We start from the raw sequence: 27,193 nt of genomic DNA on the forward strand, positions 1-27,193 counted from the left end.
ATTGCTCAACTGTAATGCGGAGGCTGCAGGACCACTGCAGGGACACAGGAGACGGCCGCTTTAAGCATTGCATGCTACCGAGCTAACTACTTAGCCTCCAATTTGTTTATTCTAAATTTAAGAGTTTCAAACGGAGTGGGGAAGAAGGACAAAGTAAGAAGTCAAAAACCTAACACTTCCACAAGGAATGGGAGGAGAGCTTTTTTTTTCACTACGTCATGTCGGACATGCCACGGTCAACTCGATGCAGTGTTCAGGTAATGTAATCTAAGGTATTGTCGCATCAGTGCAACATTACGGATGTCTAGTGACCACAATACTACATATAACTCAATATTTTTGGACTAATAATAGGCCATAATCAACCACAAAAGAGTGATTATTTATTAACTGATTAATTTTTAACAAACCACGATAGAGTGAATGAGCTATGTTCGAACCGCAATGTAGCGAGGAACGACTGTTCAGCAATTAATTTCAGAGCAAAAATACTTTTTCTTTCACACCAAAAAACAACTACTTCAATCAGCTACCAAATTGTCACAGCAATGACCCGGTCTCTCGGTCACTTCAATATGGTCATATGAAAATATTAGGACACCATTCTTATATAGAAAAAAGGACGAAAACATGGTAAAACTTCCTGAGAAGACTGAGGAAATTTGGCATGCCCACCACAATCCTGAGTTGCTTCTACAGATGCACTATCGAAAGTGTCCTTACCGCCTCCATCACTGTTTGGTACGGTAACTGTACAACACGTGATAGGAAGGCACTCCAGCGGGTGATCAAGACCTCACAGAACATTGTTGGGGCAGCCCTCCCCTCACTGCAAGACATTTATAAAACTAGAGTCCTACGAAGAACACACAACCTCATCAAGGACAGCACACATCCACAACACTCATTATTCACACTCCTACCGTCAGGCAGACGCTACAGGAGTTTGAAGTCCAGGACCACAAGGCTGGCAAACAGCTTTTACCCACAGGCCATCAGGCTCCTCAACGAAGCACTCGCACACGCCGCACGCAACACACGCACACACTCATAGCACTTTATTTATTTATTTATTTATTTGTATTATTTACTTGTATTAATGTCTCTTCTGTTGTTGTTGCTTAATTTATTGGTATATATGTTTATGTGTTTATGTTTCTTATGTTCTTATTCTTTCATTTGTTTTCTTTCTTTTCTTGGGAGAATGAACAGAATAAGATTTTCATTGCATGGTATAACTGCTGTTTTACTATGCACATGACAATAAAACTCTCTTGAATCTTGAATCTTGAATCTTGAATCTTGAAAACACGCACCTTTACCATGTCGCCCGTGCTATTGTTTTTCGGACAAATACAAAACATGATGCCGCTGTTATTACATTCCCAGAATTTTGACCCCTTAAGTAGGATTGAGTGAGTTACATTTGTTACACCCCTTTTGGGGACTAAAAAGTGCATGTCTGTAAAATTGGTTGAAAATATGGCAGCCATTGAGGAAAACATTATTGCAGGGGCACACACATTGACTGTCTAATGATGATAAAACTTTATACGTATTGTACGTATGGTAACATGTCTTTGAAAGCATTTTGAGCACAACCCACAGCAGGTGCCACAAATGGCACTGATAGCCATATTTAAAAAAAAGGAGACCCCATGGTGGTGTTATTTTTTGCATGTCACCGGTGGGAAAAATCTGCCTGTAGCACTATGACAAGACGGCAATACAGACAAGACGCAAGTTTCTTGGTATTTAACTTGGCTGGTAGGTAAGTAGGGATATACAGCTATTGTCTGCACAGAGGCATTCTCCGCAAGCTGTGACTAGTCACCAAGGCGACTTCACTGTGTATGTGTGTGTGTGTCTGTGTGCACTGACCCCCGCAACTTCAGCCACTGAGCTTATGGCCATTTAGATCAATGAGGGGGCGCAGGGATGAAGTGAAGTCAAAGCTTGGAGATGTAGCTGGGAGGGAGGAATAAGCCACTGCTTCATTGGAAGCAACAGAAGGCCTTAACACAGCAAATGCACTCACAGAAATTGAAGCGTTCTTTTTTTTATTTTTAAATCATGTATAAAGAACAGCTGAAAATGCTTAAACAACAAGAATAGGATGAAGTATATCAGACAATTAGAAGAGAAAAAGCCTAAAAAGCAGTGGTGTCCAAAATGCGGACCAGGGGCTATTTGTAGCATGCGGTTGTTTGTTTGTGTCCCGCGTCACATCCTAAAAATATAATTTAACAAGAAAAGAAAATAAAACAAATTGAAAAGTCAGCAGTAATTTTCAAACTTTAAAGAATATTACAGTACGAGAAAAAATCTAACAAGAAAAAGTCATTTTACAAGGAGAACGTCGTGACTTTATGAGGAAAAAATAATGTAATTTTAGCAGCATAAAAATATGAAATATGAAAGAATTTTTATTTTTATTTTTTTATAGTTGTGATTTCGTGGGAAACAAACAAAACAAATAGTTGTAATTTTTGGAAAATTAGGTATCAAAAATTATATAACGAGAACAAAGTCAAAGTATTATGGGAATAAAGTCAAAATTAGGGGAAGAATGTTTACAAGAAGAAAGTTGAAATATAATTGGCAAATTTAAAAAAACAGCAAAAATGAAAACAACAGCTGTAATATTAAGAGAAAAAGGTTGTATTCCAACAAGGAAAAAAAATCGCAAGTTTACAAAAATAAATGTGTAATATTATGAGGAACAAAATAATTTTAGTAGCATAAAATATTTGAAAAAATATGTCATAGTCGTAATATTATGACAAACAAACAAAATAAAGTTGAAATATTTGGAAAATTAGGTTTGGGAAAAAAGTTATAATATGTGAATAAAGTCAAAACATTATGGGAACAAAGTCATAATATCACAAAAAGAGAATTGGCAAAGTTTCTTCAAAAATAAAGTTGAAAAAAAAAAAAAACAAAAGAAAAAATATGAAGAAAAGAGCAAACACCAAAATTCATTCCAATTATACACTAGGTCCCCAACTTACAAACATCCGACATGCGAACTTTCGGCGATACGAACACAAGCCGACTGGTCTATTTTTTCATGTATTTTGCCTTTTAGTACTGTAACTCCATTATTTATACAGCTACATGCTTGACCAGTAGAGGGCACTGTGACACTGCTAATGGGACCAACCACTTGTCAGTGGGACCAACAGGTACAGGAAGCCGCTGGGGAGAGAAAGCTAAATGGAAAGCTAAATTGCAGCTGTATGATACAACTCGGACAGACCATGTGATTAAAGTTTATTAAGAGTTAATAGGCCTGCTTAATTCTACACCACCCACAGAATACTACCTCTTTTAGAAGAGTCTAACGACGACGACGATTTGTCCTTTTTTTCCAATATCTCCTCCTCCACCACAACGACGTATGCTCGACCACTCCTCTTCAAAGGTAAATAACATTTATCATTACGTATTATTATATCATTTTTATTATTGTTTTTTTCATTAATTATCCTTGTTTAATATTACTACTGCATCCAAACTCATATTTACATACATACGCATATACTGTATATGTATACACGTACATGTAGTACCTATATCATTGCTAATATTACCTTTTCCCCTACTTAAGAACAATTAGACTTAAGAACGGTCGCCTGGAACCAATTGTGTTCCTTAGTTGGCGACTTAGTGTACATTTTTTCAGCTATATCACAAAGTTGAGATGCAGTTTTTTGCTTGAAATATATATAACTTCTTAGCATATCGCTTGCATCCTTTCATTTTTCAGTAAGTGGCCTCGGTGGAAAAAGTTTGGACCACCCTGTTATAGAGAAAGGGTTGTACAATTTTCTGTCTTTGTCTATAAATAATCATCCCATAAAATGAATTTAACAGATAGCTATTTTCCTCCCTGCAACAAAAAAAGTATGGAAAAAACCCCCAAAAAACCCTCTTTTATATCAATCAAAGCTGCTGAGACTAGATCATATCTTTCAAATAACTGCAGAGACTACGTAGCGCTGTTCAGCTGTAAAGACTGAAGGGTGGAATGCACATCCGGAATGTACAAATATCTGAGTACTAGAGGAAAGGTAAGCTGTAGTACAAATATTTAAGTAGCGGAATATGAAGCAGTTCTTGACCTTCTACCTTTTTATTGTTAATTGAACATTTTCACCTCAATCCATCACTCGATTTATCAATTACCTTTCACCAAACTGTGAACGTTGAAAAATGCACACTCAGCTCTTGGCCAACCTATGATCCCCCACCCACAGAAACACCTCTGCAATTCACTCTTTTTAAATTCTCATATTTGGGGGATTCTTTGTTATTCTGACATGAGACGCAGACAGAAGCCTTGCGGCAAAATGTGGCTTTAGAGGGTGGGGAAGTCAGAGATTTGCCTTGCCCTCAGGCTAAGCACGCTGCTGTGGTATTGAGGGTGAAAGCCAATCCATCAATGTTGGATCACAATAGAACGCTGCACATTAAAGTCTATAACCTCAGAGAACATAAAACAACTACTTGTCTCTTTATGGCACATTTATGACATTCAGAATGTCTTTTACACCTTTATAGAATGTGTACAGTCTTAACATCTATGCATATTAACTTCAATTACTGTGTAAAAACATACATTAAAACTACATACATTACAAACTGTATATGATTGTACTGTACTTATCAAGGCATGCATCTTATAGCAGGCAAGTGTTTAAAACAGCAACTGACAGAGAAAAGCACTTCAGTCTGCTGAGGTCTTTTATTGGCTTTTCTGTGAACAAGTTGAAGCCCGTAAAATGACTGAGGAAGGCTTCATGCCTCAAGACTGACACTACACCCAATTGTCTGGCTCTTTGTGCTCAACAGGACACAGTGATCGGGGTCAATTTGATGTTGGTGACAACAATTAAGGCTTAACATTGACAGGAGGCCTCTTAATACATTAGCTATCAAGCTTACGGCAGATCTCCTGCAGGGTTCATAGGCTTTTCATAGGATTCAGTTGTTGACAAAAATGATTACTGTAAAGATATCTTGTACACTGTCTCGGGTATCGTACGGTCAAACAGTGCACTTAACAACTACTCGAGTGCCCAGTGAGTGACCAGTCTCTATGAAGAATGGACAGTGGCTCTTTTTGAGTTGGGACACTACAGACAGATTCCGGACAGGGAATCCTTTAATTACCTAAATATGTGTGCGCGGGTGGTTTATTTGCTCATAGAACGCACACACAACAATGAACAACTCTGTATCTGTCTCTTTCCTTCCTCCTTTCAAGCACTGTGCCGTGAGCTGATGAGACGTTCAAGTATTTGTGAGTGTTAGAGGAATCTTTTTTTTTTATTTAGGACAGCTGCAAAAGTTGCAGAACTTTGATAAAGAAGGTGAGAAACACTATTGAATTCAAGAAATAACTTGTAACAAAGTATGACGGTAGCGTCTGTTACAATGTAAAGGTTCCTTAATTAACACATGTCGCTGGGGGGATTGGTTTAACAGAGACACATAACAGTGAGTCATTCATTCATCATTTGTATGTATTTCGTTTTTTGTTTTTTTTTTACTGCATGTAATTTTTCTCTATGAAATGTGTTTTGTGTTAATATTTTTGGGTGTTTGGAACAAATTAATTGGATGTTCATGATTTCTTATGGCCACAATTTGTTTTTGTACATTGTAGTTATTGTCTGAGCTTTTGGAAAGGATTAATGACGGAAACTGTGTTTCCACTGTAATGGATTATTATAACAATAACCAGAACAATAAATCGGCACAAACATAATATGGGTCAACATTAAGACTTAATTCCCAGAATGTATGCCTGAGCTTTCTAATCTCCCACTTGATCGCAATAAAAACCTATGAAATGCATATTTTCCACAAGATCATCCTACATTTTTATTGGTCCTAATTTGGCCAATACACAAATCCAATCCCGCATTTTTGTGTAATCCAGCTAATAGGGGACAAGTGTAACAATCGAACACACGACCACACATCCCCACCAAACGAGAGTTAAGTCGAGCAGCGCTAGTCGTGAGCCAAAAGCCCCAGGTTGTCAACCCACTGTCCAGTGTAGCTCTTAAGGCATCGATGAATGAGATTTACACAAGGCGCTCACTAGCCTCACTAGCCGGCATTCGGTACACAAGCAAAGCAGAACAAGACCAGCAGTCACAGTAAAAACTGTACTCAGATATCAAGAAGACTTCTTGACAGCGCCAATAATTACTGACCTCCTTTTATCAGAAAATACATCATTACCTCAAATTGCATGAATAGTTGGAAGTATAACAATATACTGTACAACCCCTAAACAAACCAAATCAGTGACTTCATATTTTGACAAAAATCAATCATATTCCTTGGATTCCAAACGTAATGAAAAGTTTCTTACGTGCTGTTGCTTGTTAGCTGCATAAATCAAAAGGTACGTCTTGGTCACATTCCAAGACATGCTCATATCTAATAAAATAGAGGCCCACCGCGTTGTCGTGTAGAATATCCACTGACAAACTTCCCAGGCTATCAGCATTCTTAAGATTCTCCTGCCAGTCATGCAGGACAATTTATTGACTGACCACTAAAAAAGACTGTGTGGCTATGTGTGAAAAAAAAGGGTTACAGTTCCACATTGCCCGTTTGAGTGAGTGTCTGCCTACAAAGTAACTATTTTAGTACTTCTCACCGATTGTTCTGACATTTATTAGTCTGGGACGTGCTTTGGCAACAACAGTTGTCTGCAGTGGCAAGATGCTGAGCCATGCTGGCGATGGAATTTAGAGAAATAAAGTATGACATGCTGAGCTAGCAGTAGCATATTTATAGCATATTTATGCACTTGTGCGTAAAAGTTTACGCAACTGTCTGTAATTTCATCCTGTTGAAGGGAACAGAAGCCTAATGCCTATTTTGGCGGTTTTCCCGACCACAGCTCGACCACAAAGACAGTATGGACTAATTTGTTGAAAACACAAGTTATTGCTGCCACTAACTGTTAGCAAGCCAAGCTAACTGAAGTTCAGCGAATCAAAGCGGTTGCCTAACAGTGGAATGCCTTGTAGCAAGAGTGTTTCTTCTCTCCCGAAGGAAGAGCTTCATGATGTAGAAGAGTCCAAAGAACCAGGGATGTCCGAGAGCTAATAATGAGGTACAACCAAAGTGAACGGAGATCTCAATTGTTGAATTTCAGAAGGAGGTTAACAAAAATCTACAGGATTGTTGTGACGAGATACTTGACGACAATTTAAATCTCTCCATGGTGCAATCAAATCTCTGAGGGAGGAGAATGCCTTGCTTCATCAAGTAAATGGTTGAAACAACAGTTCTCAGGAAGAAAAATCAGGAAAAGGAACAGATTGTATTGCAAATGATGTACAGGATGGATCAACCAAAGCACAACCAAATAATTATGTGATTGTAACTGGGCTCCGCATTAAACCCAGACATCACGCCATGGCGGTCGAGAACAGAGAAACGTATGTAGCACAAGGATAGCACAGGGTTGCTCACACTTTTTCAGCCTGTGGGCTGCTTTGTCCCAAATATCTACCTAGATAACATAGAAAATATATATATACTTATTTATTTTATTTATAAATACAAGTATTTCTGTACATTGTACATGTATATCAGGGGTGCACACAATCAAAATGATCTACCTCTCACTATAAAACATATAGCACATAAAAAATCTAACCGGTCAACTTTGCAACTACTACACCAAAATACTGGTCAATGAGGACTAGTACAACTGGTGCTGTCGAGTCTTCTCTCTTTGTCTTTCTGTTGGTTGTATGAACGTGAAGGCCTCACTCGAGTGGTGAGTTCCAGGTTTAGAAAGCACTTGAAAGTGTCAATGGACAGTATATCTGGTGAAGGAGAGACACAAAGGGGAGGATTTTTTCCCCACAAGGTTTTGCAATGACAAGGAATCATAGACTCAAACCTTCGACATTTGAAGAAGATTTGCTGTAATCTACAGATCTACAGTGATTAGACTCTTGAAAGGCCGACAATCCCAAGGTCTTTACCCTGTGTTAAACAATAGTATATGTAAATCTATTAAAAGTGGAAGTGGTCAAAGTTGCTGAAATGGGTTCTCAATGTTTCTAAGCTCAAAACTGAAACCCACAAACAATGATTTAGGTCTCATTGAGGGCTGCCCAAAAAAAACAAAAAACAAATCACAATCGCGAGTCACAACAAAATGCGATTGGCTGGCGACCAGTCCGCCCCTCACCCGAAGTCAGCTGCGACCTTAATTAGGATAAGCGGCATAGAAAATGAATGGATGGATGGATTCACAACAACATGCGTTCTAATTTCTAAATAACAACAGTTTTTTTCCAACAACTGACATACTCACTCTCCCTGTCCCTCAGCGAGCTTCACCAGCCAGGGCGAGTTGGCTCCTACACGGCCGACACCATCAGTGTCAAGCTCGAGGGAGGACCGATTGCATTAATTTTTCTTTTGACTTCACTATTTTTAGTCTATCTGGTCATCCCATGACCAGTTTTTCTTTTCTTTCTTTGAGAAGTCTAATAATAATAATGATAAATATTTTTAAAAATCGCTTGAGTTCTTTAAAACGTAAGCACATGGCCCTCAACATATGCATGTGCTTGTTCCTCTGAGGCTTGAGTGCCATTCCCATTAAACTCAGACATTTCCATAAGAAGCATAAACTTTGACCTTCCCCTCCTTCAGTCCTAAAGTCTCAAAGTCTCAACACCTCGGAGGGCTGTTGACAGTGGCGCAAAGATTTAGCTCGTGAGGAAAAACACCTTCAAACTTCCACCAGTATACAATGTTAGTTCATTTGTTTCACCTTCATCTGACACTTTAATCTCCTGTAATAAATGGAAACAATGGCTGCAAGAGGGTGACGTTATGCCTCCAGCTATATTAGAGGCCCCAGGGATACAGTAAATGAAAAGAGGCGAGTGCGACAAAGAGGGCTTTCATCCAGAAGACAATATCAGAGCTGTCAATTAGTACAGAGAAGATTATAGTCCAGGGTGCCGGCGTTCATTGTGCTCCTTTTTGGGAACTTTTGCACACATAAAAAAAAAGTCATACTCAGCTTAAACCAAGCACAGGCATGTTATAATCCACGTGATGGGGCTTTAGTGAGCTGGTGCACCAACCTGATTTCAAGTGAACTTTGTGAACCAGGACTGGAGATGTAGGGGCTCATATTATAAAAACATAACAGCAACACTACAGAAAACAAGGGCTAAAAAACTCTCCTCGGCCTCTGCTTGAGACAAGTAAGAGGAAGAGCTCAAACCAAACATCAGGTATTCCTTTCCTCAGGCATTCATGGACCAGCGACCTCATCAAACATTCAGAAGATCACACACAGAAAAACGAGAAGAGGCCTGGGGGCCAAGTGTATGTTTTGAGTATTTGCTTTGGTCTAGAAATGGAGTAGAATACAATGTGACGATCCCCTTTAACCACTGTCAAAAGTAGAACTCTGAAGTTATGTTTTAGTGATACTTTACACTGAGACAATTAGGTGACTCCAAGTTATTTCCTCTCACAAAGGCCGGTGGCAGGCAGCAGATCTTTGTCTGAGTTCTTTGTGACGCTATTGTGTGGTGTAATTTTTCACCAAAAATGGGTGAGGGGACGTGAAGCGACATGACCCAACAAGAGGCTACATGAGCTGACGTTCGAGGTGATGCTAAGTAATGTGAGGCATGAGGTAACGTGAAAGAATGTTAAGTAACATAGTCGTTAATTATACTTGATATTAGTTTTGATAAGTAGTCATTATCTATGACAAATGTATAAATGAGTTGAGGTTTTATGCAAGCCAAGTGACCTGTGTGAGCAACTCAAACTGGTAACCTTCAGGGATCATGGATATTTTTGATTCGGATGTTTTAAGTCATACTGGCAACAGTGGCTACTACCAGTGTTGAGTTGATGTTACGGCAGCTAGAGGTTTTCATCATGGACTCTCCGGCATATTTTTGTTTATCCACAAAGTTTATTGTTTTAACAGTCTAATGCAGGGGTGTCCAAAGTGCTGCCCACAGCTGTTTTTTTATTGGCCCGCAATGCAACAGCAAACATTTTAAAATTAGCAGAAAAAATAAAGTGAAAATATTAGGAGGAAAAAATTCTTAGCTAAAGAGAAAAAAAAGTCGTAATTTCCAATCAGCAGGTGTTTCATTGATTGACTGATGAGGACAGTTTGGTAAATCAGTACGCTCTCGCTGGTAAACATGGAGGAAAAAGTAATACTTGCCATGTCCGATTTCCCGGAGCTATTTGAAATTTCTAAAAAAAAAGAACAGAGATATAAAGAAAAAAGCAGTGGCATGGGAACTTGTTGACGCAAGAGTAAGCATATCGGGTAAGTTTGCATTAATTTACACGGACATTTATGTAAGTTTCATCTTGAATACTAGATCCAGTACCAGTAAGAGTACTCAATCAACACCGGACGCTTTTCCTCCTCTGAACTACTTTGATACTACAATGTACCAAACTCCCTCAACATCTGACAGCCATTAAAAACTGTGGGAGACTCGTACAATTCGCTCCGGTTGTGAACGTGTCACTCACCGGTGTAGCTAGTCACAGCCGCTCGTCGCCTATTATTCTGCTGATTACATTTACTACATTCAGCACAGGAAACGAAGTTGCAATAAATCCGCTGAGCAAAGTCTGGCATTGCTAAGAATAATGTTCCAAACTGAAGCTGCGAAACCATCGAGTTTTGTTGAACACAACAGTTTCACATGCTGTTTCATCCTATACAATGGCTAGCGAAGGGGAGAATTCACTGCAGACCTGTCAGCCCACTCCTCTTCATAGAATGTCACTGCCTTAGCAGATAAATGTCCCCGCAAATCTTTCACTGGACCTTTAAATATTTAATGGCCTCATGGCTGACCTATGTCCCTCCTCTCTAGACCTCTCAATGGATGGCACCGTGCCACCTGGCCCAAATCAACCACAGAGTGAATAGAGGGCAGCCTTTATTGTCTGCAAGCTCATGATTCACACAACAATTAGAAGCTTCCAACTTATGAGAAACTGAGGCAATCACTTTGGAAAAAAATGCAGACTCAGCACATGAAAAATATATCTCACTATGCCACTTTCTTTTTCTACACATGACAATGACCACCTGAAAATGTCCCTTCGTAAAACAAAGTCAAACGAGACTTTCTTAAAAGTACTACACCCTATCCAAGTCCTACTTGGAGGAAGGAGGTACAGGACTCAGCAAATCCCTCTTTTGTCACAAAAGCTCTAGACTTGATGGTAATCTGCCCGTCCCATGGGATTGTCCTCAATTCACACACCCGTTGTGTGAGATTTGCGAGGGGGTCAAAAGAGAAATGCCTACAGACGTGGCAACTCTTGAGGAACGGGTGAATGACTGGAATCTAGGGATGCATTGAAAGGTGGCCTGAGAGTCAATCAGAAGATAAGACGACATGGAGAGCAAAAAGAGGGATAACAGCGAGTGAAGTCTGAAACGCACAATGACATTCCGAGATGGGGCCTCATGAAATCCTGAATGGTCTATTCACTCATTTATAAAATGTATTGAGTGCTTACCGGTGCGTCCACTGACCAGTGTTCACACCTGGCACTTTAAATATTTTTAATACAGAACCAAATGGGTGAAGAAGTACATCATATTGAATATGTCCCATTCGTGAAAAGCATCAGCAAGTACGAAAATACAAACGGGTTAAGGGCAGTCTTTTGTTTCATGTCTCTCCGTGTTCAACAGGCCATCAATAAGGACAAGGAAACGCTCCCCAAGTTAGAGATAGGTGAAAAAGTGCAGGTGGATCCAATTACCACACAGCCTTGAAGGAAATTCAGCTTGAAAATGTATTTTTTACAATGGTTGTCTGGGTTACCTGTTGGTCTATACCTACCACAAATGTTTGAGACATTACTGCTGTAGGTGTTCACCCATTACAGAGTTCTCTATCAGATTGGTACCACTTGAAATAGATTCCAAGTTAATATTACAGTGATTATCTAGAAATGTTGCACAAATAACTTCATTTCCCGAGGAAAAAGCCATCTTTTATACGCATATTGTTACAGTAATGACAAAGTGTAGCTTTTCCTCTTGGTCAAGGTTAAGATCAAACATTATTACATGCATAAAATGCAGGTTCCTGTTATTTGCACGGTCACACCTCCACGAACTGTTGACAGGGAAGGAGAAGCAAATAAGTGAGGGTTTCGCCACAAACAGGAAAGAGGTGCTGAGAGCTTAGAGAGCACTCAGTGTGCCATTAGTGCTGGAGACAGTTGGGTATTCTGAACAAGTGGCCAAGAGACCCTCTCCACTCGGAACACAAGTAGCAATTATGGTATAACGCTGTATTTTGACACTGCCAAACTGGCATTTTGACAACACAGAAAACATAACACGAGAAGGCAAGAGCACCTGAAACTGAAGTGGAAGCACATAAAAATACAAATAACAGCTGTTGGAAACGGTTTCTTCGCTGAAAAGAAAACTAAAGGATAGCGGATAGATGGAAAGTCCAGAAAACGTACCGGAAACAAATACAGATGCATTCTTTTACATATACGATACATGCGCATACATACTGTATCTCATAAAAATCCGGTTTTGCTGGCCTTCCCACAAAGATGGAAGGACAAAATTGTCCCCAATGTATTACCAAGATGTAGCAATAGCATTAAGTAGGAAATACTTTGTTTCACTGAACTTGAATATGTGCTCTAGCTCAGGCAGTATTTAAGAAAGACGAGTTTTTAAGAAGGCATACAGTTTACTAAACTGTTACACCAGTTTATCATCAGCCTCTGATGGTTGAGGTTTACCTGAAGGGTGGCGAGAAACACTCCTGCCTTTGTCTTTACCCAACAAATTTCTTCAACTTAAGTACATGTTTTTGTTGACATACTTTTTATTAGGAATGAGTACCAAAACGTAGCTATCGGTGCCTCATTTCGGTGCTTAATGAATGCAGATTCAGCCACTGCAACAAGTGCTTGCAGGTGATAATGTGCAAGTAACGCGTTTGTAAGTAATGCAACATCCTAACAGAGGCGCATGGAGTCTGGCGCTCTTTTTAAACTTTGAAAAAACCCAGCGTATTTCTTAGCTGCTCAACAGTGTCATTGAATTTAGCACCTCAACTCCTCCTCTGTTGATTTCTAACGCTGTGTTTACACTTGTGGTTCTGTATTCTGGTCTGGACCAAAAATTTAAAAAAAAGATTGTCACAGGCAGTTTTCATGACTCGTTAATAGCGGTGTCACAAGATCTCGTGTCATAAGCTCTTGATTAAAACATGACGTCTCGTTGGCACTAGGCCTGGGACGATAATAAATAAATTAATTAATCACACAATAAATGAAAATGAAGTCGATAATTCTGCAGGATTCAGTATATTGCCATGTGCATGTGTGTCTGTTCCTGATTCCCGCTTCCAAACAGGCAGGAAGAGAGTTCACTCTGTGCATTGGTTTCAGCATCTTGGCATGTTTTTTCCATAAAACAACGGCATGAATGGAGTGAGCCCTTTTTTCAGTCACACAGTCTCTTTGTCTCGGTGTGTGAAGGTGGGCCTGGTAGCATACACAAAGCGTGCAGAAGAGTGTAACGTATTCGTAATTAAATTAGTAGATTGCAATATAATGTTATATATTTTTTCATTGTACTTTTCTTAAAAGTAATGTTAAAAATCTTATCTTGTCTCGTTCTCGGAGACCCAATCTTGTTTATCATCTCGTCACGTAAACTGAGTGTCTCGTGACACCCCTACTCCCTACCTTACGAAACTCAAATATTCTAAAACTAAATGTTGTCTGCTGGATTGAATACATTGATTACTTTCATATTCTGCTATTTTTACCCGGTCAGGTTTCATACAAAGCTTCTAAAATACGCCTGAAACAGAGTTGTTGCCGTGAGTTCTATACGGACGAAGACATGAACCATCACACACTGTGAATGCGACACAGTGCTCTGAGGACGTGTACACTGGCGGCCTGTTGGTTTGCATACATAAAAGTTATTTCTCATATATTTAAAACAATTTTTATCTTTATAGAACGTTGCCTCAGTTTTTGTTCCAAAAGGTTTGACGAAAACAGAAACATATGAAAACCGAGGCAATTTTTCCAATAGGAAATCATGTAAACCATTCCAGACACCCAAAAATACTAACAAAAAATACATTTTATGGAGAATAATTTTAGTTTAACATGGAAAAAAATAATTTGAAATTAAATTAAAAATGACGGATGGATGGAACTTATTGTTGATGCAAACTTCCCGTGCATCTTGGCAAGATCGAATTCAATAGTGTCTGTCACCATGGTTGGGTTATTTTCAACAGTCACACTCAATACAAAATGCACGGACAGTGAGTCGTACGGTGCTTTGTTTAGGCTCTCAATTTCACAATGATAAAGCTAACTAACTAGTTTATTATGTGAAAACTGTACGAAAACCAAGCCAGTGTACAAAAACCAAATAAATATTTTGACAACCTTTTTTTTTTTTTTTTTTTTTTACAAAAATAAGGTTTGACTGTACTGCAAAGGCCATTCTTCATGGGAGGTCTGAGAAAGGAAAACACTCGCTCAGTCGGAAGTACAAACACACACATAATACAGATAAGTCAATTAATTAATGTGATTGCTCCTCAATGCCGGTTGATGGTTGACAGTTGAGGCTCGCTGATATGGTGGAAAGAGTGAGGTTCGAGGTGCTACTGTATATGCTATCATCTTCGAAAACACATATTTAACTGGCACATAGAAATGTTGTCTCATGTGAAAAAGACCACCGACATGACAAACAAATCAGACCTTTCTCTAAATGTTTCCTCCATGTACTTGAACCATAATTTAAACAGTATGTGTGAGCAGGCAGGGGATTTTTCAAACGAGGCCATGTGTGGAACAGATACAGATATACAGGTTCAGAACCAAATCCAGATGAGTCAATTTAAATCACTAAAGAAGGTCCAGTCTAGTTCCTAACAAAAACACATCCAAATGATGGTAAACTATACCAAATTGCTTGTCCAAAAAATATATTTTTGTTTGTAAGTTGTGTTAATGTGTGGTCCTGACTCAATCTAAAATGTTTCGCAGTGGGTCCGTAAACCGGATTTTGTAATGACCAAAGAATGCGCAACGATCGGCTCATTGGGAGTTAACTAACTTGGATCTTGGTGAGTGACACACAAAAGACAGTGGTCTTGAATTGGACTGAGAGCATGGAAAAAGGGAGTGTTAATCCTTTGGGACATGGTTGTGAAAATGCAGAGAAAACAGCCAATAAGGGAGGTCCAGACCACTTGACACTTTGAATGACCCCCATCCACAAGTCCAAACCTGGCCATCCTCACAGTCAACGACATAAACCATCTCCCTAGAACAGTCCTAATGACCTTTTAAATCCAGCGGTAGAGATGGAGCCACTGAGCCCTGATATGCGGCACCTCATGAGGTGGTCGATCATGAACAAGTGGGCTTACTGAAGAGAAAATCCAGGGATTAGACATCACAAGGTTCAATGCAGAAACAGAATCTGTGCACAGCTAGCATGTTTATTTCATTTGCAGGTTACAATAATCTTAAAAGAGCTACCAAACTGAAGCTTGAGAACAGAGTCAATCATTCAATGGCTTTAATACGTGTGTCCAGATTTTAGCCCTTACTGCGTAGTCCTCAAGCATTCTTATTTTAAAAAGATAATAATGCTCACTTCTGTTCAGTTTCAGCAAAGACATGATTGGCTCCGATTTAGGTTATTAGCTATGATATATAATCGGGTTTAATCGATGTCCTAGTAGGCTTTTTATGAGCCTGAGCCTTTTTCCTTCCATCACAATGGGTGACTTGAGTGGCTCAGGAAAAACAGTAACTGGCAGTTCATTTTTGTTTGATTGATTTTGACAGCACCACAAATCTGCTTTAGTAATACAAACACACTGGACAAGGACTTGAAGAGTTGGTCGACTTGACCACATAAACGGGGTCAACTTTAACAGGTTCCACTGTATCAAACTGGTAAAAATATCCACCATTAGAGAAATTTTGGTAAGATAACGTCATTGCCCAAGTTAATTACTTTTCATTGTTTTAGTGAGAGTAAAGTTTGCCACTTACATATACAAGTCAAGGCTCAAAATATTGGCATGATGATGCCAGGGTTTTTGGCCATCGCTGTATGGAATACAATCCAAATCAGCCTAATTCATACAGCCATGGCCAAAGTCATTGGCATCTTTGGCATGCCAATATTTTCGGCCATGACTGTATAGTATGAACAAAGTTTTTAATTCCAGTTTAAGAGTCCAGTCTGGTATATGCTTTTGTTGTTGAAGTTTCCCTTCTAATGCAATCTTGTAACAAACTGAGCAAACCTAACAACAACAAAAAATTGTTTTTTTTAGTCCCGGCTCAGATGGTGGCCTTACCTATTAGTTGGCTTTGTAGTTTATGATAATTATAAGTATGATTGATCAAATATAATGAAGACATATGGACTAATAAACTTTGATATGCAAATTATACTGCACTTTCTTTAGCACATGTAAAGCTTCAACCCCAATTGTTTCAAGTGTCTCCTCTGTGCTCCCGTAGCCATCATGCCCCTGCTTGGGAAAAAACCGAGACCCCAATCCAGCTGTGATTTTTAATGTGGCATCTAATTCAGGCATTAAAGGCCACAGCGGGGTGTCTTACAACCGTTCCCTTGCCCCTTCTCCGTCCTGCTCCCCTCAGGCAAAACCATGCTGGGTGCATGTCAAAGATCACATGACAATAGGGATTCCTGACCCAGCCAGGGACTGGGAATGAATCGGACCCTAATTCAAGCATGTCGCCTGCAGCAAACGGCACTGCGCCTGAGGCAGAATGGCAGGCCTTTGCAACCAGGACACACACACAGGATTAGGTCGTATTCTCAGAGTTACCCATAACATAATTTAATACCTCCAAGGTGTTGACTGAGTCCTAGTCACTTGAGCACTTGAGCAACTTAACTGATAATGGCAGTTTTACTTTGGCACAAATGTGATACTACAATAGCCTATTAAGAAACAGCTGCTTGAACCAATCCACAACCGACCTATGACTTTTGGGTCTTACCACCTAAGGCACAAAAAGCACTGTCTCACAGGTCTGATCACCTATCAATCAAATATTCATCAACATCCTCTCAGTTTCTTTTCCCTATCAACTGACAACAACGCATCTGCGAGATTAAACACAGTCATTAGCGCAGTCTACAGATAAATTATTTAAGGATTCATTCATTCATGTGCATCTGCTTTCATTTAAACACAAGCGTTACTTTTCAGTGCTGAGGTACAGACTAGAAGGCGAGGAGCAACAATATGTCTTCATATTCAGGCGAGACAGGGAAAAACTAAAGAGGAAATGCAAAGTAGACCTTTGGACCTAAGAAAACCTGTATTCATTGCAAAATCAACCCTGACCTTCAAAGAGTAGAAGTGTTGTTTTATCAATAGCCACACATGCAACTGGTGCTTAAGTCTGAACCAAAACAAGCCAAACAACCTCACAATCAACGCAAAACATTTAGTACTGCTTGCTTTGGGGATTATTTATGATTAATAGGGATTATTTTCACCTGTTACTCCACAATTTCCACCAATATAGCACACACTGCAGTATCTCGAACATGAGTGTTACGTGTTCTTTAATTGGGAGATTCGCTCTATGCACAGAATGATGTTCTAAAGTCATGACTGCTAGAAGACTGTAATTATTTGTGCATGATCCTTGTAGATCGTAGATGGGTCTTCTTACCTGGCCATTGAGTTGCAGCCGGGTTTACAAGAATTAGGACGCAGCACAAAAAGTGCTCCAGCCACGAGGAACACCTGCAAGTGGAAGCAAAAGATCAGCAGGAAGTTATCGTGCAAAAATAGTGTAGAAAACCTGCACAGAGTACCTCATTGTCATCTCTCTTGCGCTGCACCCGATCGGCAAAGAAGCAACATGGACCTTATTGTGTCCTCCTGGTCGATCGCTGTGCTGCTCCTCCAGCTGATGCAGGCTCGACTGAGGCCGGACCACAAAAAAGTGAGCCGGCCGGTGGTGGGAGGATCCAAATTTTGATACCGAGGCTAGTATCACTAAGTCGATACTAGTCGAAGAGGTCGATATTTTTCAGTTCTCCGCTATGTTTACTTTGACTAATATCTGTGTTTTTTCATATTGTTACATTGTTGAGAGTGTTTTATTTATATATTGTTATATGTCTTTCGGAGGATTTGAATGCTGAGAGCCAATATAGTGTTTAGTAGAGATGTGCAATTATTGAACGACTCAAAACTCGCGAGGTGTGTCACTGAATTGGGACTCACAGATACTGTTGACTCGTTCACTTACCAACCCCGTTACAGCTAGCTTCATTAAATAAGGAAATCAGGCAACATGTCAGATTGTAATTAAATGTGGGACAAGTCGGGGAGGCAACGGAACTTTATGTGCATGCGCTCTGTGACAGGTGACTCGTGTGCATGCGCTCTGTGACAGGTGACTCGAGTGGATTGAGTTACCGATTCACAAATTGTTGGGCATTTGCAAGTTTCTGCTCGTGCCCTCTTTGACTGGTGACTAGAGTAAATCAAGTAACCAATTTCACTTCAGTGAGTTACTCATAAGAACTCGAGTCAGTAAAAGGAATCGCGTTTCCCATCTGCGAGTATTGAACAAGTTTTTCAAAATGCGTGAGTGTCTCACTAAATCAAAACTCACGGATACTCGTCTCTGTGAACTTGTCCAATTGCTCACCCCTGCTGCCGCTAGCTAAATTTAAAAGGGAAATCAGGCAACATGTCAGGGCGTGATTAAATATAGAACAAGTCGGGGGAGGCTGTGTAAATTTATGCTCATTGATCTCTGTGATGGGTCATTCGTGTAAATCGAATACCCGAATCACAAATTGTTGAACATGTGCGAGTTTCTGCATAAGCGCTCTGTGACCGGTGACTCGAGACTCAAGTACCCAATTCACTTCAATGAGTACCTCATAAGAACTCGAGTCAGTAAAAGGAATCGAGTTTTATTTGGCACTCTTGACTTTATTTCCCTCAAACAATTGTATGAAATAAAAAAGAGGGATATCTGATCGATGCTAAAATACTAAAATTTGCTGGTTATCATTATTTAATCTAAAAATGTTTCACTAATAAATATAAACATCACATCCAGAACTAAATAACATATCAACGTTCTTCATTGGCATTGGCTAGAGTGGATGTGAATGGGTAAAAAAACAACAACCCTGAGCTATGTAAACAAAGGTTTTCCACCGGAAAATGTGTCATTCATGAAGTTTACCCTGTCATTATACCTTCTTGTGCTCACAAAAGAGGACTTGACAGGAGCATAACCTCAAGTAAAGCTTTATTTACTTTGCTGTATGTTTGCTGCAAAGAGGAAAAGAAAAAAAGGTGACGTATACCTGTGGAGGAGGATCTTTAGGTACGTTTTGCAGGGACATGGCACAAACCAGTTATGTTATTTGAGCGCATAAATCCCAAAAGAGCACAGTGTTAAAGTTTTCCTCTTCTGCTACTCCTAATGATGTGTGCATTTTGGGGGTGATCAATGAAAATATCGATACTATCAATACCAAGGGTAGTATCAGTAGCGTGATAAGGTCGATATTTTTCAGTTCTTTATTTTGAGAAATACCTTTGTGACTTGTTCCTGCATATTGCATTTACACGGAATGGCCACCAGAGGGTAATACTGCGACTATTTTTGACATTTGTAGAGGAAAACCTTGGGGTAGTATACACTGCCCTTAATTATTTATTTACCTTGTTTTTATTCCCTTTTGAGTTCAATGCAGATGAGACAAAATATGACAGATGATGAGACTATATCTTGTCTCACTGACCGACTTCTCTTTTGTCTCAATTGGCAGAAGATGTTTATCAATGCAGAGTCCACTTAGTGTTAAAGAAGTGCATGTTTTGACTTGCAGCACTGCACACTGTTGTTATAATTTTCTAACATTCATGAAACAGTTGTATTTAAGACATAATTCATAAACCTAGTAGGCTAATGTGGGATCATTTGTATGTAAGAGCAGTTTTCACAGGGAAAGGGATCTGTCCTGCAGCACAATGCTGCTGTGCTGGACCTTCTATCCACAGACCTTCAGGCTGCTGTCTGAACACGTCTGAAACCATGTGGTTGTCTCCTTTGCTCACATTCCAATGTCATGGAATAGAAAAGGTAAAAATGTCTGTAAAGGGCAAAGTGGCATGCAGAGTGACCTCACAGAAATCCTCTACGACCTCCACATGTATTGCATATACTGTACCACGGTTTTATTGTATTGTATTGTATGTACTTTATTTATCCCACAGCAGGGAAATTAACTTGTTACAGCAGCAAGCAAGCAAGATACGCAAGTAAAGAGTACAGTGTAAAGAATGCACAGTGACTACAACATGGTTCTGTGCTGAATCAGTTTAATTATATACATATTTATTTGGGATGTCCGATATTGGTTGTTTTGCCGATAACCGATATTGTCCAACTCTCCATTTCCGACTCCGATATCAACCGATAACATCACATATCTTTTTCTTGAGTAAAATTGTTCTAAAGTAACAATACACTAGGGCCCCAACTTACAAACACCCGACTAGCGAACACTCGCGGATACGAACACAAGCCGACTGGTCTATACTTTATTTTATTTTGCCTTGTAGTCAGTCACTCAATCTGTATTTATACTGCTACTGTACATGCTTGACCAGTAGAGGGCACTGTGACACTGCTAATGCAGCCTTAGAGCTAATGAGACCAACAGAGGAAGCGTTAGACGCTGGGGAGATACATTGTAAAGCTAAATGGAAAGCTAAATTGTACAACCCGGACAGAGCGTGTGATTAAAGTTTATGAAAAGTTAATAGACCTGCTTAATTCTACACCACCCATAGAACACTACCTCTTTTAGAAGAGTCTAACCACGACGACGACTTGTCCTTTTTTTCAATATCTCCTCCTCCAACTCTTCCACCACAACGACGTATGCTCGGCGACTCCTCTTCAAAGGTAAATAACATTTATCATTACGTATTATTATATCATTTTTATTATTGTTTTTTTCATTAATTATCCTCGTTTAATATTACTACTGCATCCAAACTCATATTTACATACATACGCATATACTGTATATGTATACACGTACATGTAGTACCTATATCATTGGTAATACTACCTTTTCCCCTACTTAAAAACAATTCGACTTAAGAACGGTCGTCTGGAACCAATTGTGTTCGTTAGTTGGGGACTTAGTGTACTCTTAAATGAATACAATTGAATACAATTGAATATAATCTCTGAGTAGATAATTAATGTATTACATATTTTATATAAGAATACATTTGTGTTTCATGTGCCTTGATTTATGTTACTTTTGGAAAGATTTCATTTATTTTTACTTAAAGGGGTATTTAGTTAAAGGGGTAAAATACATGAATTTGATGATTATTATTTTGATTGATAACTTTCATGTTCTTATTTTATATTCTTATTTTATTGCATTAAAACTACTATATATACTATTTTTGGTGCCTAACTGTTTCCCAAGTATATTAGTGTGTATGTGAATGTAGAAACGAGAAGCATTTCTTTGTTGAAAGACGCTTTATGAAAGTAAGTACGTTTATTTGTATTCACTTACAGAGCAGCCTTGCCACATCGAATATGGCGGCGACGTTGACGTAAGGCTCAAGCCACTGATCTGTACTTGGGCTCAAGCGCTGGATGCGGCATCTACTATACAGTTTTGACAACAGCACTTCCTGTTTCCCAGCGTGCTTTGCTGTACTGTTGATGTACATGGCTGCTAAGTTACACGTTTAGAGCTCACATAGTTGTTGATTATTCAGCATTACTCCTTTGTAGCGTCTTGTCCCTTCATTATCTACCTATTATGTTGCTGTGTGATTTTTTTAGCTGGTTCTTTAAAGACACTGTGAGTAAGAATGGTTTGTGGAATGCCCCCCACCCCCCACCCCACCCCGCGATTGCTAAGGAGCTGTTACTACTTTCTCACAGTGTTGTGAGTGACACAATATAACTACACGATTCAACAATGTGGCAATTTCCTGACGTCTGTATTGGCTTTGCCATAAAAATGAGATATCGGCTGAGCTTTTCACACGCTTACTATGTTTGATCCCTTTTGTAACTGAAACTAACAAAAAAGTATTTTAATATGTATTAATACATATGGTTAAAATATAGTTAATACCATTGCTAAAATGTTAAATTTAAGAAATATTTAAATATTTTAAATAAAATAAAAATTAGAATTAAATAATTGTAATAATTAATACATTCAAATAATTTAAAAATGATTTGTATTTGGTTGCTCACCTTTTGCATGTTTGTAACTGTACTTAAGAGTACTTGGAGAGCTTGCACAGACAAAAATGGTGTTGCCTTAATTATGCTAGAGGGATGATACAAACTTCATTGACGAACTGTAACGTCTACTCAGTATAGTCTTAACCCATTGGCCATTTGGATAAATGGAAAATACAGAATTTTCAGAAAAATATATGGACATAAATGGTGTATAGCGCGCCAACACAACTGAGAAAATGGGTAAATCAATTTGAGGTTGTGTTAAAAAAAACAACAACAAAGTTTACATATATAGCTGGGCAAGTTAACGTGTTATTATTACATTGACTTATTCAATAATTATTACAGAAAATTATTTTAGTGCATGTAATTGCAGTTTTTATTTTTATTACCTATTATTTTTTTTTTATTATTTTTAAAGTCTGTTTGTCACTAGTTCCTCATACACATACTGTACTGGTGAGGACAAAATGCAGTACTGAGCGTCACCAGAAGGGGCAGCAATGTGCCTAGTCTGCCGTTCTGAAGAAGAAGAACTGGCAGGAGACAAAAAATGTTTTTTTTAATTAAAAGATTGATGATTAATCAAAAGATTTTTAATAATTGCCCACCACTAAAAATGGAACCAATGGAGGTCATACAATGCAGAATTCAATCAATGTTTTCTGTAAAAATATGCCCAAGTTCAACCAGCTATAAGTTGTGACATCATATGAGATGTTGGCATATTGTGCATTGCGTTCAACATTGACACATTTTGACACTCACATAGCACAATTAGAGTTGCACAACACTTAGGGATAACTTAGGGATAACCCATGGAAAAATTCTGGGAGACACACAACAGATGCATTGTTCTCACTCACACAAGCTTAACTCTCGCTTCTACACAAACTTACATTTGACTTTCTCGCAACTGCTATATTGACTCTGTGTACTTTGATTCTGGGCTCTTGCTCGATCTTCCTCACTGATAGTATGAGTCCAGCGCTGCAACCAAATATTTTGGTCTTATCTTTAATACAGTTGGAAAATCTTTTAAATTGTCTGGTCATTGAACACTTCTCCGACAGCAATGCAGACCGGGAAGAAAAGAAACAGTTCATACATGTTCAACAGGTGTTTATTTGAATAATCTGCACATCATCAAAAATGTTTGTAAAACATTTCAAATGTGAAAAAACTTAGTTATGCAAACTCAGTTATGTAACATGATCATTTTGACAAACAGTATTGCAATACAAAAACATTGTTGGTATTCGAGCGCCATATTCTTTGATATATAACAAACCTTCATGTTTGTAATCCCATGAAGGCACAGAGCATTTCATAACCAGCTCCATGGGTCTGAGTTATATCAGATTACTTCCAACAGCTGAAATCAGGAGGTTGTGTGGAGCCACCAAACAGCTGAAGGCACTCTGCAGCCATCAACTGCCACAAACACAATCCCATGTGTTAGCCAGTCCTCTCATTATTGCTGGGGAATCAAACACCTCCAATTAGTAATGCAAACAAAAGTTAGTTTGGATTTGTGCCGGTTACCTAAATAAATATTTTATTTTAATCTAAAAAAACAATAACCTAAACCCTTATAATCCAAGCTACAAAGCTTGTGCAGCAATGCTCATGTAGCTGAAAGACAGTTCAGTAAAAGGTATTACATTAGGTTGGGAAAAAGTTATAATATTACGGGAATAAAGTCATAATTTACTAAGCAAAAATTTACAAAGATTATTTCAGAGGAAAGTTGAAATATTTGGAAACATTTTTAAAAAGCAAAAATGCGGAAAAAAGAGCAAAGACTGGAGTTCATACCAACAATACGCTTTTCCATCTATATCACAAAGCTGAGATGCAGTATTTTTCTTGACATACTGTATGTCGAACTTCTTAGCATATTTACATAATATTAAAGTGGCCCTTGCATCCTTTCACTTTTCAGTATAGGCGGTGGAAAAAGTTTGGACACCCTTGGCCTACAGAAAGTAAAAACATACAGTAGCTACTTTTCATTATCCTTTTATTATTTGTGGCCTTCTCACTTTTCTTCTGTCTGTTTTCACTTTCTTCTACCTCGTATTTTTAATGAAATCATTGTTGTGTACTGAATGTAAGGCGGCCTATGTTTAGACAGCATTAAGCTTAATTTAACAAACTGTCCAGTATTAAATATAAAATAATACACACTCACAAAACGTTAGGGATATTCTGCTTTCGGGTGGAACTTCAGCATGACTAGAACATTAAATGTGAGTCACCTGGCATATGTTGAGTCATTTCATTACATCCCCATCGGAGTCTCAGTTTTCACTATCTCCAAAATGTGTGTACGCCAAGTTGTCTTTTATAACTCACAGCACTGGTGTAAAACATGGTGTACGCAACTTTCAGGCCTTATTTTGTGCTTACACAACCTTTACAAAAAAGACTCCTGGCCTTTATTGGCACGAGACTGCGTTCAATGTTAACGCTTCCCTGCTTTTGTTTACCTAACCAACAACAAGTCTAGCAGTTTTCCAAGCTGATGAACATGCTGCTAAATGTTTTCTACGATAAAATGTATACAGTAATCTCTCGTTTATCGCGCTTACTTGGTTTCAGACACGATTGTGAGAAGAGAATTTCCATGAAGTAGAATTCCTTATTTATAAATGGAATATTTTCATAGTTAGAGAATAGAAAACCTTTTTACAACCTTCTAAATATAGTTTTTAACATTAGAGCCCTCTAGACATTAAAAAGCACCCCTATAATCACCTTTACACTCATATTACCCAAAATAGTAAACATAATAACACAACATGTGCCATTCAAGACATAAATAAGACTCCTACTTGTGTCTATTGCTGTATTCTGGTTCTAGGGGAACTCATTTGGAGGTGGACAGAGAGTTGACTTTGGGTGTTCAGAGTTTAGTTTGAGCTTTTCATGGCTTACGGCCGCAACAGTATGTCGTTTTAGGGATTATTGGGCCTGTTGTGAGATAATAGAAACCTGCACTAAAAGCCTGTTGTTACGGCGAGCAAGGCTGGTGCTTGTGTGTCTCTCTGAACATTACATGAAAATGACTGACACCTAGTGACCAGTGTAGAATACGACATATCATCACAACAGCCAAAATATATCTGCAAGCTCTTTTACCAATGTCTCTATTGCACAAAAATTACAAATTAATTTGTTATTATTTCTCCCTTGCATGTATCACCTGTTAAAAATGAGGCAGAGATTACGCATTTTGTTTGGTAGTCCCTCCCCTGTCCTGCCACCTCGCAAGCAAAGCGTCTGAAGTATGTGCTGCATGTGGACTGTGGACTGTGGGCTCACTCATTAGCTAAGGGAGAACCCGCCCATTGTGTTCCGTGTCCTGATTGGACTGTAGACCATTGTCAATCAATCTCCTTTGTGCCGTTTCCTGTTGTGGTGAATAGTCGCTAGCAAACTAGCTAACTAGCTAACTGTGTGAACTGCTTGCTAACCGCCAATAAACAATAGAAGAAGAAGCAGTTTGCCGACTAAATGAATCTTCCGTTCAAGGAGCAGGATGAGGAGGACGACAACTACAGGAGCAACATGTTTTAACAAGGATACAAAAACAGGACAAAGCACAATCGGAAGAGTGAATATGCGTGACTAGCTTAATAATTTGTTATGTCCAACCTAGTAGATTGATCATTAAAATTAAAGGAAATTTTAACTTTGAAAGTGTTTAAACAAGAGAGAAATGTGAGAAAATGTTCATGTCTGTCTGAGAAAAGTGTATTGTGAGGGCTTTTACAGCCTTAAAACATATATAATAACGGGAAACTAATAAGGTTGGCTACTTCGCGGATTTCACTTATTGCGGGCTATTTTGGGAACTTATCCCCCGCAATAAATGATGGAAAAAACCCGATAGGGATAGGGGAAAAACCCGATACCGATATTGACCAATATTATTTTAAATTTTATGCCAATAACGGGCGATAATATTATCGGACATCCCTACTTTTTGCACTTCTCGCCCCTGAACACCGATTCCCCCACCTGTAACCTACCCATGAAATACATTGTGGCTGTCAGCAAATCTTAGGTAAATCCACATTTTTTTTGAGTATACTGTATATATGCTACATCAATTTTCATGGCAAAATTTCAAGGCTAGCTAAACAGCGACTAAACAGTATTGCAATGTAAACTGCATGCATGTTCAAAATAAATTAAACCATTACTATTACCATTAATTATGCAAAGCATGAACAGGTATTTGGGTGCATGGAGAAAGACAGGGAAAGGTGAGCCCACACTGCCATCAAGTGGTCAGCTGACATGGAGACGTACACCATGGCTGGTGAGGCTTTGCCTCGCTTTGAAGGTAATTATAATAACTATGTGATTACATTTATCACTTGTGATTTCTAAATTTATACATAAGTTTTTGAATTATGCATTTTATATTTGCATTTTAAGTTACAGGAAGGGTTTGTTGCATATTAGAAATGTATAAATGGTTAAAAAAAAAAAATTCCCTGCTCTGATTTGAGGTTTTTGGGTGATTTTAGGCCCAATGTGTTAATACTGTGTTAATACACTATGTCAAAATGAAAAAAGGAACTCTGCAGTCACACGTGAGGCTTGACCGGAAAAAAAGGAAGCCAATCGAGGCAAGAAGGTGAGCTATAAAGGTAAACACAAAAACACAAAAACCTCTGAAACCAAATAACTTTTGCACAATATTGCACCTGTATATTTGTTGACATCACTACTATTTTATTATTGTGTCAGTTGGGAAAAAATATTTAAT

At 38.7% G+C, this 27,193-nt stretch overlaps 2 protein-coding genes across 2 annotated transcripts in view; one reads left to right on the top strand and one right to left on the bottom strand.

Annotated features, from left to right (window-relative positions):
• Nucleotides 1-18,072, bottom strand: part of col18a1a (collagen type XVIII alpha 1 chain a) — an 86,462-nt gene extending 68,390 nt beyond the window's left edge. The window contains exons 1-2 of the mRNA XM_054787279.1: nt 17,960-18,072; nt 17,815-17,888 (exon numbers count right to left, since the gene is read on the bottom strand). Coding sequence (XP_054643254.1) covers nt 17,815-17,888; nt 17,960-17,970 — 85 coding nt within the window. The 5' untranslated portion in view covers nt 17,971-18,072. The remainder of the gene's footprint in view (nt 1-17,814; nt 17,889-17,959) is intronic.
• Nucleotides 18,073-27,030: 8,958 nt separating this feature from the next.
• LOC129187979 (obscurin-like protein 1) overlaps nt 27,031-27,193 on the top strand; it is a 44,859-nt gene continuing 44,696 nt past the window's right edge. The window contains exon 1 of the mRNA XM_054787867.1: nt 27,031-27,061. The gene's annotated coding sequence lies outside the window, so the exon portion shown is untranslated. The remainder of the gene's footprint in view (nt 27,062-27,193) is intronic.

Source organism: Dunckerocampus dactyliophorus, chromosome 9 (assembly GCF_027744805.1).
Source record: "Dunckerocampus dactyliophorus isolate RoL2022-P2 chromosome 9, RoL_Ddac_1.1, whole genome shotgun sequence".
In the NCBI taxonomy this organism is placed as follows: Eukaryota; Metazoa; Chordata; class Actinopteri; order Syngnathiformes; family Syngnathidae; genus Dunckerocampus; species Dunckerocampus dactyliophorus.